Below are 15,869 nucleotides of genomic sequence, written 5' to 3' on the forward strand. Positions count from 1 at the left end.
TAAAATTTTTGATGTACATATTGCTTTTTGTGATTTTATTTTTGAGGATTTTCTGTTGAAAAATACTTCTGAAAACATGCTTACAGACTCTGGGATCCACTTTTCCAATTTAAGGAAAAAGATCATAACTACAGTCTTATAAATTTGTAGATAAATTTGAATTACTGTTTGTACTTAACATGCTAACAATATTTATCCTGCAAAACTAACCTTAAATTTTATACTCATATGAAGCAAGCATAATTTAATAGAATATAATTGTTTTTAAATGCTACCTGCTAGGAGGTATCTTAATTTATAGATGTGGAATTCTTGTTAAGCTTGTCTTAGGTTTTTAAAGACATAATTCTACACACACACAAAAAAAAAAAAAAACATATCTCAATCTTGATAGAAAATGAGGGCAGATCCAGAAAAATTTAGGAAGAAGCATTTAATAAAAGAATAAGGCAGATCTGGGACATTAACCTCAACAGGGAGTTACATTCTAAACATGGATAATTACTATTCTGTATAAAATTGGTCAGTTTTGTCAATTACAAGGCTGGTTTTATATTGCTATGGATACACTTATATTAGTTTTAATACAGTAGAACTTCTATTATCCGGACTAATTGGGGATGAAGGTAGTCCAGATAAGGAAAAATTCAGATAATCGAAAAAAATAATAATTGACAGTGAAAGACATGTATTGTACAGTACATACAGTATGAATAATTTTTATTTGTCTAGATTTACATATAGCTTCAATATTAAATTCTTTTTTATTAAGAAATTCAATTAACGATTTTTGTTTAAAGAAGCTGCTAAATTGCGAATACTTTTAAGACATATAAGTTGTCCTGAGTTACACTCTTCTTAGCTTTCAAACCACTTCATGGCGACATCTAAGCACTGAAAAGCTACAGAATATGTAGGACCAATATCTCTTACTTCGCAAATCTCTTCATCTTCTCGATCTTGTTCATCTGAGGCAGATATTTCTTTAATTATTTCATCATCATTCAAAATTTGGAATCTCGGATCATTCGCATTGCAATTTAACCACTCGCTTACATCTTCATCACATTCAACACATATTAAAATTTGTGCTATTGCTTCCGCAGTGTCTCCTATACTACTTTCTACTGTTACTGGAATTTACTAATGGTCTTTTCAAAATTTTGTTCCATGCATTCCATCACGTACGTACATAAATAGTGTCACAATTTGTCAAGTGCAAATCAGAAAATTCGTACAATTTTTGTTTATTTTGAACAATCCGGATAATCGAAAATCCAGATAATAGAGGTCCGGATAATCAAGGTTCTACTGTATTTTGTATTTCTGTTTTCCTGTAAGAGAGTACTTGCACTTTTACTCTTCTCCCCTAGATATGCCCTTGATAGAACATATTAAACTATTATAGAATATTATGATAAGGAATTGAATTATAAGGTAAAATTACAACAAAACCATAAGAAAAGAATTATCAATAATGCAATTTTGAAGGAATTAATTTATTACACATTTGATTCTGACACTTTTTTTTCCTGAAGTTCAGGTTGTATGGTCATGGTTTGTTTTAAATTGAATTTTAAGTTTATTTTGTAACCGACAAGTCATCCATGTTTGCCACTGGTGCCTCTCTCCAGAACGAATGGCACAATTCTGGCATTAGGGGTAACAGATTTGTGATGGCTTCCTTCTTTTCCTTAGAGATTCTTTGGGACTCTTTGCTAGTCTTTGCTTTCGGCAATCAACCTTGCACTAATTTTGCTGTCAAGAAGTTTAGTTTTTGTTTTTATTGGTTCTAAAGGCATTCTTGTATGCAAGAAATTGATGGTCACACTTGCACTGTTATAAAAACCATCTGTGCCAAATGTGGTCTTGGAACGGATTTTTTGAGCTGTATGCTGAGGTATGTAAGGCCAATCCACAAAGTTTCCTTGGGTTCATTACTTTTATATCAACGTGCTTTGAGCTGTTATCTCTGACAGCATCTTTGTTGTCAAAAAAAATTGTAAACCTTTCCCTTTATCTTGAAACTAAGCTTTACTTGGTGGTGGAATTTATCTGCAGACATAAATGTATGTCCCAGCTTGAAGAATCTCAACTCAGTAACATCTGAAGATATTTTCTTCAAGTTGATGATGTACAGCAGAAAGGGGAAAGGCAACCAATTTTTATTCTACCAACTACAGTTATCATGATGCAGAGTTTAAACATCACAAAACCATTGGGAAGAGCTGATAATATCTTCCTTTTCTCTCCTAGACAGTTTTATGCTATAGGATAGCCAGGGGTTTTAGATGGGGCCTCTTACTGACAAGAACAAAACTCTTGTTGAGTATGGTGATTCTTTTTATGAAATATTATTCACACTACTACCATTAATTATCTATTGTTAATTTCTTTGGGATATGTTTCCAGCCACAGATGCAACATGAAGACATATTTCCTGAAAAGAAATTGATTAACATTTTTTAAAGTTAAGACTTCGAAATAGCCAAATATTTTAATTTCAAAATTATGGAACAATTCAAAATTAATGTATTTTAATTAAAATGAAAAATATTCAAAAAATTTTGTAGTTATCGTATTGATTATTCAACAAATTAATGCATTGTTTTCCTTTAATGTGGAAGTTTATTGAATAGTTTTATACAAACATCTCAAAACCTGATATATTAGTAATATGCCAAACAACTCCTGGTTTAAATCGGGCTACTTCACACTTATTTTTAATTAATTTCTAAATAATTTGTCACTAGAGGCAGGCATTAGGTGCCATCTCGTATTAAATTAATATTTATAAATAAGTTAGAATATTTTGGAAGAAAAGAATCGGCTCAGATCAGGACTCGAATCCACAACTCTCTCTTAAAAATAAACGCGGAGAAGTAGCTCGATGTAATTCATAGTTGTTTAGCATATTGAATAACTTTATCAAATAAATGCAGTACTCCTGTTTAACAGTTGATTAAATTTAAACAAGTAACAAAAAGAATGAAAAGTATTTATTTTTAAAATGTTAGTGAGATTTATGTTTAAGTTGTTTTTTTTTTGTTTATCACAAATTCTCGGAATGTCAAATATTATACTCGACTTTGGTTTTATCAGTTCTTAAATTCTGTTACTGCCTTTGTGTGGAATGTAAATTTAAAGTACAAAAATATTATACCAGTATCAAAAAAAAGTTGTGCTTGTTGCAGAGTTCAAGAATCATGTCTTTCCAGTTCATCCCAAAATGTAAATTTAAAAACTAGGTCAGGATAAATCCTGTTTAAAACTTTGACCTAATTATAAATTAAATAATATTTTTATACTTCAGTTTTTGATGCATACTTTTGTTAATTTAACCACATAATTTATTGGAAAGATTATCATTATTATTATTAAAGTCAATTGTATTTTAATCATGTTAAATATGAAAAAAATTATAAATATTTTAACATTTTTAGAATAAATAAATGAGAACGCGCAAATGTTTAAATATAAAATGAAAAGCAAATATGGAAATATTATTTATTTTCCGAATAAATATGATATTTAAACACGTGTTCTACATTTTAAGACAAAAAGTTTTAATCTCGTCCTTCTAACTATTCGAGAAATTATTTTTAAAAAAGGAATGCCCTTTAAAAATGTATATACTTTAATTTTATGTGAAATTCTTTAATATGTAAATTTATCTGCATATTCATCATTACAAGTATGGGGTAATAAAGGGAGCATCTTGAAAAAATTTAGATATGTAAAATTTAATTATATCTATTTTAAACTTTTTATTAACTAGCAGGGGAGGATGGCGCAACTTCGGCATGTTAAGAATAAGTTAAATTTTGTGTAATAAATATTGCTTTAAACTGAAATAAAAGTGTTGTTTATTGTCTACCAGACTGTAACCTTACCGTAGAACTGGTTAAAATCAGTTTGGAAATAAAAATAATCATAATAATAATAACTTTATAAAAAGGTAGCTATTGCCGAAGTTGCCCCCATACCAGGGGCAACTTTGGCAACAGTAATAGAGCAAGATAGGCAGGCATATAAATTTGTGTTATTAACAATGTATAAGTTGGAATTCACTATTAAAACAAAGAAATACTGTTCCAAAGACCTATTTAATATTATAACAATGAAATAAAAGTTCAAAGGCATATTTAAGTAAAGAAAATGTAAACGTTCTGCTTGCGTATGCAACTACTTTGTCCTGGCACAACACTGCTCCTAAACCTACTGTACTAGCATCTGTGTACAAAGTGTACGTTAAATTCAGCCGGACGAAACTATACGGCCACAGAACTCAAAGGCCTAGCAGTAGTGTGGGCTATAGGAAAATGTAAACGAAAATTAATTACAAAAAAAATCCTTTCTGCAAGTTCCTGATTTTTTTTAACTTGGCCTTGGCTTCTAGTGTGGCTTTGTATGGGAATCTAGTTATTTCTTCTGCTAGTTGTTAGTTGTGGCCAAATCAAATCATAGCAATACACGATCAGGAACAAGATTGGCAACACTGCCGAAGATGCCCCAATAGTGATGATATAGAAACATTAAGTGGAACCCTGAAAATAGGGTACCAAGCCATGATCTGGTTACGTGAATAAGTTAACGTTTTATCCTTCTAACAGGAAAAATAATTTTTGTTATTATGGAATTATAACAAAACATGCCAATTCTATATAAATGGAAGCAAAACATTATATGAAATTGAATGAAACAGACAACTTATTTGATATTTCAACTATGCTTGTCGAAGAACAACACAGACACCACACTCAATAAGCCGTCATTAAAACTCAACTGTCTATCCTCTAAAAAGAGTCTCCTTTTATTTTGTTTTAAAGAAAATTTAATCAACGAACTTGCCCCGTATGCTGAAGTTACCCCGTCCTCCCCTATATTGTACTGTATAGTTATTAACTTAAAAAACACATTGTACTTGTACTGTAAAAATATTAATGATTTTATGAAATTGATTTATAAAAATTGGACAATTAATTGGATATATTATAAATTTTTTTTTAAAAAGGTGCTGTATAAAATAAAATTAAAGTGTATAAATAAAAAGTTCAAAAAAAATAAATTAAATTAAATTGCTACTACATGTAGACAGGTAAAATTACAGTTTGGTAAGATTTAAAAAAATTAAAAGAATTTTTTGAATAAAAACAAATAAACAAAAAGTGTGGGTTTAAAAACTTTTAAAACGATTATAATTTTAGGCTTAAAAAATCCAGAGAGGTTTGTATATTAGGGGGATCAATGCTATTAAATTTTGGAGATGCTAAAGGTGGAGGGGTCGGGACATAGAGGGGCGGTCACGTGCCACATCTCAAGTACGGTTGGACTTAATGACGGCTTTATTGGTTATTAGCATTTAAAATTTTTTATAAAATCCATCCGTACCCACAAAATTAAGCCTTTTGTCATTTTATAATACCGTTATTCCTCGATTAATGCGATTAATTAATCTTTCAATGCTACTGCGTATATCAAAATTGCATTAATCAAATATAGTGGTACTTGACCGAACAATTGAGACATACTAGAACAAATTTTCAGTTAATAAGTATTTTGATTTTAATTTTTTCGTTCGTAAAAAAATTCAATAAAATGAGTAATTAATTTAAAAATAAAACAAAACCTTAGAGCTATCTACCTTTGTCAAACAAAGTTATACTCAATGCAGTTTTTTTTATTCATACAACATAAAAGTTCAACAGAATGTAATTTGAAAAATTTAGCTTGCTTTGATTAAATAAGGAAATTCAAAAAGCTTTTTTTTTTTAATTTACAGAATTTAGATAAACATTTAGAAAATTGGAATAGAAATATAACGCTTGGTAAATGTGTCAGTATATGATTAATATCTAGGACTTGCAACAGATGTTTGAAATGTTGTCGTTTGATAGAAAATAATGTCCGTTTAGATAGCAATAGCTTTAATCATACAATATTAGCAAACTGCATTTGTGAAAAAGCCAGCTGAATTGATATATAATTTGTAATTGGGATATATATATATTTAGGTTTTAATAAAAGGAAGTAAATAGTCTAATAAAATATGCAAAACATACTACAGATGATGATTTTGTTAAATAATTATGCCTATAAAACTGGAAAATGACATTTTTATGTTTTTTACGTCTGTTAATTATATATTTAAGCTTTAAATTAATATTAAACTGTTCTTTTACCAAATATTTTAAAATTAAGTAAAAATCAAACTGTTTTTGACTGCAGCAAGGAACTTCAGTGGCAGAGCTTGTGGAGTTTTACTAAGTTTGCTCTGCTATAGCTGATTTACACTTGAAACTATGAAGTATATTATGTTTGATTCTATTTCATTCTCAGTGCTACTAACTTTATATCATATTTATAATCTAATCTTGTGGATATTTTAATGTTTGATAATTAGTGATAAAAGTAAACTTCAACTAAACTTGTTTTAACCGTACTTGTTTCATTTTGTTTAGTTTGCAATATATATTTTGTCCCACAACAAAAATAAATGATGTGGAATTTTACAGTTTAATTCTAACATCATGCTGCATCAAATGAAGCTTTAACTGCGATAAACTGTTAAGTTAATGCCAGTAACGACTAATGACCTTGAAATGCCACACTGGTGTTGAACTATAAACAAGCCTTAATTTTCTCTATATTAAGTAACTATCAATTTTACTACTATATTTTTATATTTAAACCGAAATTTTACTGTTTACCTCCAAATTATCTGTTCAGATTGCATTTGCTTGTATTGTGTTAGCATTGATTTTTCCTTAATATTAAAGTTATTTTTATAAAAGTTAAAAAGAAACAAATGCATAGAAATTACTATTTTAAATATTTTAAACCCCATTTATGGACTGTATTTAGCCAAATTATTAGCTTCTTGTCAATAAATTCAGTCTTAAAAAACGTCATTTAGTAAAGAAATTGGCAACATTGCATTAAAAATTTCTTGAAGCGCTACTCGTCCTCAAATGCTATTCATAATAACCTAGAGGCTTAAACTTCAAACATTCGAATTACAAACACTGTAATACCAGAATTTATTGGACTACTATTCAAAGGTAAAATTTCAAAAAAAATATCTTAAAATGAAATATATAATTCGGCAAGATTGTAGTTCAAATGTTTGAATTTTAAGCTGTTAGATAAGTGTTAGCGTACAGCATCTGAGAATAAGGAGAAGGTTTTTGAAATACATTTAATTGATTTTATGTTAATTTTACTTTTTTACATATTTGATTGCTTTTGTAAAATAGTATTTATAATTAGTTTTATCATTTTATCCGATTAATAAAATTGTTTTTACACCAGCTTGTTTATTGAAGTGATGAAAAATTTTATTTTTAACAGCATCTTTGTTGATCTCATTAAAAATAAAGTTTTAATTAGCCTGGAGATTTATTCGCGATTAAATGTTTGAGACATTTTATCTCTTCGCGAATTATATATCAAAAATGTGCATTTGACTAATCATTTGTCTTGCATCATAGAATATGTAAAATGTGAAAAAATTTAGGTTTTTGGTATTAGAATGAATAAGTTAAGGAAACAAAGTTGTAAAGTAAGTTAAAACTTAATTTTCAAATGTTTTCAAATTCTTATTGTAAAGTATGATTTTTGTCATGCTATAAAATTTATTTCATATGATTTAAGTTAAAATCATCATAATCTAAGTGAAAATTATGCTATCTATGGTTTTTAAGAAAGATTTAAGTGTCAGTGATATCAAATGTAAATTCCAGTTTACATTTAATATATGTTTACATTTCTAGCAGTCCATTAATGCTGCAGAGATGTGAGAGGTATGTGGTTACTTATCTAGAACAGTAATGAACAACCTGTATATCTATACACTATGTTAGACACATGAGTAGTTATGTCATACAGTACCAATACTACTAACTCACATTGCAATGTGGATGTCAAGTTTTGTGGATTGTCACTTAATTGTTGATAATAGTCTGTTATATAATATTCATTGGAACTAGTTTATATAGCTATCAGTAGCTTGTAATATTTGTAAATGTTCTGTTGCATCATCGTAAACTGTAAATTAATGTATATGAGCAGATCCACATGATATTAATCTTTCACTAAGATACATCATGATCATAGTTGAGCTTTATGTAGGCCGCTGCTTGAGTTTGGCCAAAAGAATGTGTATGGTGAACCACAGTTGTTTTATTTAATGGAAAGAGTAGACGTGTTTATAGAAATATTTACATTAAGGATTTCAAATGTTCTAATGTTTGTTTGTGAATGTGATTGATTATTTATTAGTTTTAATTGTATTACTTTATTTTTGGATTTTATCAATTGTATAAAAATATTTGAAATTATTTAGGCTATTAAATGAATAATAACGAAATTATTCAATTATATATAACACTAGCTGTTACCCGTGGCTTTGCTCGTGAGGATTTTGCAATTTGATAGAAATAGCCCTCATTCGGTACTTCACTAAGATTCTCAATCATTAGTTGTTGCTAATTTGGTAAAATTACCGATTTTTGTTTGTTTCAAACTATGGAATGCTAATGCACCTAAATTCAAGTTTCAAATATTATGGGATTCCGAGATATCATAAATCTGAGTTTAATTTTTTTTCAAAACATAAATGACATTATATGAAAATTCCTAAATTTAAATAAATAAATAAATTTATAAATACTTACAGAAAAATAGAGTTTCAGTTACCCCAGTACATCTTTGTAAACCATTTTGGGGTACAGCCTTTTGGGGCTAAGATGACCAGACTACTTGCAGAGCTTACTTTGGAACATGCGACATGGAACTGTCCATGAGAAAAACAGTCTTCACTCAAGTCGCAGAACTGCTATAATTATTTCCATCACTATCATGTGATATAATTGAAAAATCATCCCAGTGACTCATCATGTAAGCCACTATTTCTGCATGTACTTCTTTGGCCATCATTTGAGTGTCATACAAAACAAAGGATATTGCTCTAAAGAGGCAAGCTCCATCGCTTATAATTGGAACGATGGTGTGGGCGTCATAACACCATTTATATTTAGTATTTCAACAACCATAGTTATTATGTAATTTATAACAATCTAACTATATAAAATTACTTGCGTTACACATATCCCTTATTACTGAGAATCTTCTAATGCGATCAAATGTTTTCAATTTGATCAATTTTCTAGGTAATCGTTCTATAATTGAACAAATATGTAGTAACAAATTCGAATTTAAAATGGTTCGAACATTTGGTTAAAAAATCATAATACGTAAATATTGTACATTTGGAAATTAAGTTATTACCGCCAGAAACAAAAACATTGCATCTAAAATAGTACAGTAGAAACTGTTCTTCAGGTTAAGCCTTAATGCTCTCCCTCTCTCCGGTTTGCTCTGGGCGGCGATGAATCAATCAGTGACTCAGTCAGTCAGTCAGGACAAGTAATTTTATATATTTAGATATATTAATGATACTTTTAACTGTCTTCAACTGGAATAAACTGGTTAATGAATTATTAATAACCAACCTTGAAAATCAGCACATGACTTTATATGAAGTGTACTTTTGACCATTCTTTCAAATGTTTTAAATTGATGTGTTCCATTTTTAGTAAGTAAGCATTATATTCTGTTTTATGTTAATGTGGGGACTCTGGTGGTCTTTATGAGATTGAAAGTATTTGTCATATAAAATTGTATGCTGGTTTTTGTGGTTTGTTGGTTGGTTATTATACTTTTAAATCATCATCAGTGTACGTGTCATATACACTGTTATATTGCATACGTCAGGAGATAAACCAAATGACCCATATATCAGAAGGCATGATATAAATGATATATCCATTTGTAATCATCGTGCCGACTTACTTTTTTATATCTAATAGATTGTATTTCATACAATGGTAGTGTCAAGGTAAATGATCGGATGCTAGTAGAAGTTCAATGCCAAGTGATTTTTTAAAAATTATTGACTCTAAACCAATTTTATATTTGGAAGGAAAAAACACGTGCAACACATCTCAGTGAGTGATATAATGGGATGTGATATAACAGTGGGTTACTATATTATTAAATACATTATTTCTTTACATTTTTATAGTTATTTTAAACTTACTAAGTTATATTATAGAAAGTTTTTCTTCTGTATATTCACAAATAAAGACTTATTTTATTTAATCTGAAAGTTTTGTTAAACAAAAAATAGTCTAGTAGTGCATTTTTACAGTTGTTAAAATGATGTTATAAAACCTTTTGAATTTAAAGTCCTCATTCTCAAGTATAAATATAGTTACCCTTACATCAGACAATTTATCAATATTATAATCTCTTTATTTATAATCTCTTTACATACAGAACTGCAGTTTATCAATGCAAATCATTATATTATGTTATTGATGTGATTCTATATATTAATTCAATGTAATCTATACTAGATTCATATATTATATGTCATAGGAACAATACGAAAATATAAATTTTATCCTAGTAGGAAATATATTAAGATTTTTTACAATAAAATTTATTTATTGCGACGTTTGTAATATTCGCTACAGAAAATTTAAATGATGTGTCATTCTGAATTGTTTTCTGTTTTCACAATGTATCAGATTTTGGTGGTGTAATGCTAACATATTAATTAATTGGAAAGGTATTAAATGACAACTGAAATGCTTAGATAAGCATTTATAATATATTATCTATTAATCTAAAAGTTTCAACAATTTTTTAATTAATAATTGTATTAGACAAACCTGAACTTCATTGGTTCTTAACTATGAGGTTGAAATTCATCTTTACAGATAAAGTGAGATGATTTCTAGGTCAAATGATAAAATGCTGATAAGAAAATGTGATAATGTTTTCATTACACCACTTTAACAACTGTAAAAATTAGTACTGAATCATTTTTTGTTTAACAAAACTTTGAGATTAAATAAAATAAGTCTTTATTTTGTTAATATATGAAAATTAAAAAAATTTTAACAATTAAAAGTTTTTAAAATATAACTTAGTAAATTTAAAATAATTATAAAAATGTAGAGGAAAAATGTAGTAACTCATTGATAATGTATTAATACAGTAGCTCATTGTTATATCGCACCCCATACTAGGTACATCATTCACAAATACACATTTGAAAGATTAAAGCTTCTTATTATCATTAAATGCAGAAATTGATTTTTCATACACAGTAAAACTTTCATTATCTGCTGATTTTGGGATTGGAAATTTGACAGATAAAGAAACACAGGCTGGAAGATTTCAAAAAATTATTTATACAATATTAAAGATATGCATATTATAAGTATTTCCAATGTATAGATACACAGTGAAAAACTAGTGTAAAATGTAATAAATGCAAAAATGATGAAGATGAGAAAGTTGACAACAGATGCAAAAACAAAATTATTCGCAATAAAGCTAAAATTATGCTGTCAGAATGCATTGGATGGTTCGAAATGCAGGATGAATTGGTAGCAACACAGGTGCTACATTTGTGTATGTGTTGCCTTTGCTTTGTCCTGTATTTTGCAACATTTATTTCATTTACTTTATATAGACTAGGAATGAACTGATTATTTTAAAAATTAAACTTGAATATGTTTAAACCTGTGTTTTATGATACTTGTATTATTTTACATTGCAAGTTACCATGCCACTATTGCTATTGTACAACTTCCTGAACACTTGAAACACTTTCTTTATTGCAGGACTATCTTCAGTCTTGGTAGTTTTTGCATTCTGGAAGAATAAAATTATATTTGTATCTACATTACAAGAAATTACAATTATTTATTGATTAAAAATTTATATGTATTTTTTAAATAAATAATTTATGTAATCATTGTGATTTTACTTATTTATTTTATTTATTTTTCAGAATGAATTTATGATGATAGAACAACGGTTACAAAGGCTAGAAGAAGAACTGCAGAAAAATAGAGATATGCTCGGAAAAGTAAAGGATGCCGTCAGAGAAATGTTAAAAGGAACAACGGGGGACAGTTCTCAAAAATCTAATTTTTATTTAAATATATCTCATTTTCTTAATAATAGCCAGACGTCTGTAACTTTATCACCGTTTGATTGTGGAATATGCAAAGAACCTTCAGCAAAAGCTGATATTGAGGTATTGTTTATTGTTATCTATTTGTTATAATGATAGTAAATTAATGTGTCTTTGAATAGGATTATATTGAAAAGTTGTATATTAAGTATATGTATTACTTTTATTATAAAAAGTTTACTTTAACACAGATTTTCTTAAATTTTTTTTACAAACAAGTTATGCTTTTTCATTCAATACAAACATGAAACTGAACATATTACATTACAGCAGTTAAATTTGTTTACTTTTATGAAAATAAAGCATAATTAATTTCTATAAGAGATTTTAATATTATGTAATGCTTTCATACATATACATATTTCCTCTGTGAAAAGACAAATGTTTCATATAACAATGTTTAAATATATGAATATCTGTGTGCCATCTGTTATACCTGCATTTACAAATTTATACACAGGTGTAGTCATAATTTATACATTCTTATTTTATATGATTTTGAAATAAATCAACTATTATATAATACAAGTCTTATTAATAAGTAAATAGTAATTATAAGGGTAAAAGTTAAAATAAGTTACTGTAAGTTCACTCAGGATATTTAAAAAAACTGCTTATAAAATTGATAACTTGAGAAATAATATTTTAATGTGTCAAATTTGCAGGCTAGCATATGTGCCTATTGAATTTCAACAGGGTTTAGAATTTCAGTTATGGAAAAAAGAAAAAAGAATTTAGAATGACATCAAAAATGAACCACATACACATCATTCCATACTGCCATATTGGAATATGAAAATCAAACTACTACTTAAACAATGTTCTCACCTGGTGGTCTGCCTTTTCTCCTGTGCCATGAAATGGAATGCTCCCATTTACAATATCGTAAAAAATGAGGCTGTTAACTAAGAAAATTTACAAAAATACTTAAAAAAGTGTCTTCTCAATTTGTCCCTTTCACAATTTTCTAATATTTTTGTAAATTTTCTAAGTTTATATTTAATGTCCTGACAATTTTATCAAATGAGACTATTATTTAACCTATTTGTATGGTTTCATCACTATCATAATAATAATAATAACAATAACAACTCTCCCGTGGTCACCACCTGGTCGTGGTAGGAGAGCCCAGTAATTTTACTGATCCATAGGGCAATGCAGGCTGGAGCAAAAGCTCCTGGTAGGGACACCCATGCCAGTAAGGTCTATGGGGAGAAATGAAGCTAAGAGTGACCACACCCACATTCTGTGGAGATATTTATTATGGTAATAACCAGATCAAAGTGTGATACCGGATAGGACGTCGCCCGGGTTAACAAGGTCCGCGTTCGTGGGTTAGGCAGAGGCTCACGTTTGAAAAATAGGCCACAGTCTCCCTTGGTTACCGGTGGCGAAAGCAGCACCGGCCCAAGCATGGCTACTGCAATGCCCTCAACACATGAGGAACCAACCCAGCCTTGGTGTTTCTGTGGCAACGCATCCACAGACCACAAAGGCTGGAAAACCACACCAACGGATGAAATGGACAGTAGAAATGAATGAGTTTATCATCCGTACTTACTACACCATCACAAAACTCGAAACAAACATGACAGCATACAGACAACAACTACACCTTATATTCACACAACAACATCCTCACCTCACTGTCACCGAACAAAGGGTTGTTGATCAAAAAAGAACAATTATACACAACAACCTTATCTCACAAACAACACTTGAAGTTATCAAACAACAGATTGCTGATCAAATACATCAAGAGACAGAAACATTTAACATTAATGAAGATCACGTAACCTGTCAGGATAATCCAGCAACAAGCACTGATTACAGCACACACACAACAACTACCACTATTGATACTACAAACACTTCCTCATTCATCACTGATAACATAGACATAGATTTAGTTAATACGCTCTCACTTATATTTCAGGAAACACTCACTAAATATACAGGCACACATCCCACACACAGACCACAAATACCAAAAATCAACACATCAAAGGAAGTAGGGAAAACACTAAATTATGTAAACACTCACTTACTACCACACTACATTCAGTCAATTTCTACACTCTCAGACATTCATACATTAGTTTATGCTGGGGCAGTCACAGTTGTGACACACCATGGACTGAAAGTACAATCACAGACAAATACACAGAAAACACAATTCTGTCACAAGCCTGCCTGGCAGAGAAGAATAGAAACACAAATAAATGACATTAGACAGCAATTAGGCAGGTTGACACAATACACTAAAAACAACATAACACCCAAATTAAAGAACCAGCTCAAAAACATTTTCAAGAAAATAAAAATACACACAAAACATGAACATCACAACACACACATTACAGAATACATTGATACACTAAAACAAAAACTCGCAGCCAAAGCACGTAGACTCAAACGATACAAAACACGTTCACTACGAAAACAACAAAATAAATTATTCACAATGAAAACTCTTTTACAGACAAATCAGTACCAAAACAAACACTGATACACAGCACAGTGGCACACCAACAGAAGAACTCACAACTTATTGGTTTTCTCTTTGGTCTAGTGCTGTTACACACAAAGCTGATGCAGGCTGGATCGAGGAGGAAAACAAAAACTTGCACAACATACCAATTATGCCCTGTGCTGAAATAAACATACAGGATATCCGGTACGCTGTTAACAGAACACACAACTGGAAGACACCTGGTGTAGACAACATTCACAATTTCTGGTACAAAAAGTTTACATCACTGCACCAGCAACTAGCTAAACACCTAACACACGTCATCATCAATCCACAAGACATGCCAAATTTTCATACTCAGGGCATCACCTACATGAAACCTAAAAACAACAATACCACAGATCCCACACAATACAGACCAATTACATGTCTTCCAACACTCTACAAATTATTGACATCCTGTATCGCAAACAAAATATACAAACATGTTGAAGAACACGACATTCTTACAGAACAACAAAAAGGTTGCCGTAGAAATCACAAGGGATGCAAAGAACAGTTACTCATAGATTCAGTCATTCTACGGCAAGCACACAAACAACACAGAAACATACACATGGCATATATAGACTACAGAAAAGCATTCGACAGTGTTCCACACAGTTGGCTGCTACATATTCTACACATCTACAAAATAAATCCATCACGCATTGCGTTCTTCCAAAACACTATGCAGCACTGGAGAACAACACTACATCTCAGGGTTAGTAACACTTCCATACAAACAAATCAAATTTTTATTAGGCAAGGAATTTTTCAAGGAGATTCCTTGAGTCCTCTCTGGTTCTGCCTAGCCTTGAACCCATTATCCAACATTTTAAACAATACACAATATGGCTACAATATCCGGCATGAAAAAACAACACAGTATACACTGTCGCATCTCATGTACATGGATGACATAAAACTTTATGCATCCACACAAAAACAACTTCATCAACTCCTACAAATCACACATTCATACACCAAGGACATACAAATGGAATTTGGCCTAGATAAATGCAAAACACTTCACATAGAAAAAAGAATCCTGAAGAAAGAAGATTTTGCACTTGGAAATGGGGACGTTATTGAATCCATGGAAGAGGGCAAGTTCTACAAGTATTTAGGATTCCAACAGGCCAAACTAACAGAATATGCACAAATAAAGCAAAGATTAATTAAAGAATACCAAAGTAGGTTAAATGCTATTCTTGGAACACAGTTAAATCAATAAACACATATGTCATCCCAGTATTCACATATTTTTTTGGAGTTATACATTGGACTCACACAGATCTCGAG

At 29.9% G+C, this 15,869-nt stretch overlaps 1 protein-coding gene across 1 annotated transcript in view; it reads left to right on the top strand.

Annotated features, from left to right (window-relative positions):
- LOC136987077 (alpha-mannosidase 2-like) overlaps positions 1 to 15,869 on the top strand; it is an 80,698-nt gene that overhangs the window by 14,767 nt on the left and 50,062 nt on the right. Inside the window, exon 2 of the mRNA XM_067284734.1 lies at positions 11,867 to 12,115. Within this exon, the coding sequence (XP_067140835.1) occupies positions 11,867 to 12,115 (249 nt within the window). The remainder of the gene's footprint in view (positions 1 to 11,866; positions 12,116 to 15,869) is intronic.

Source organism: Centruroides vittatus, unplaced genomic scaffold (assembly GCF_030686945.1).
Source record: "Centruroides vittatus isolate TY-2023 unplaced genomic scaffold, ASM3068694v2 scaffold_1444, whole genome shotgun sequence".
Lineage (NCBI taxonomy): Eukaryota > Metazoa > Arthropoda > Arachnida > Scorpiones > Buthidae > Centruroides > Centruroides vittatus.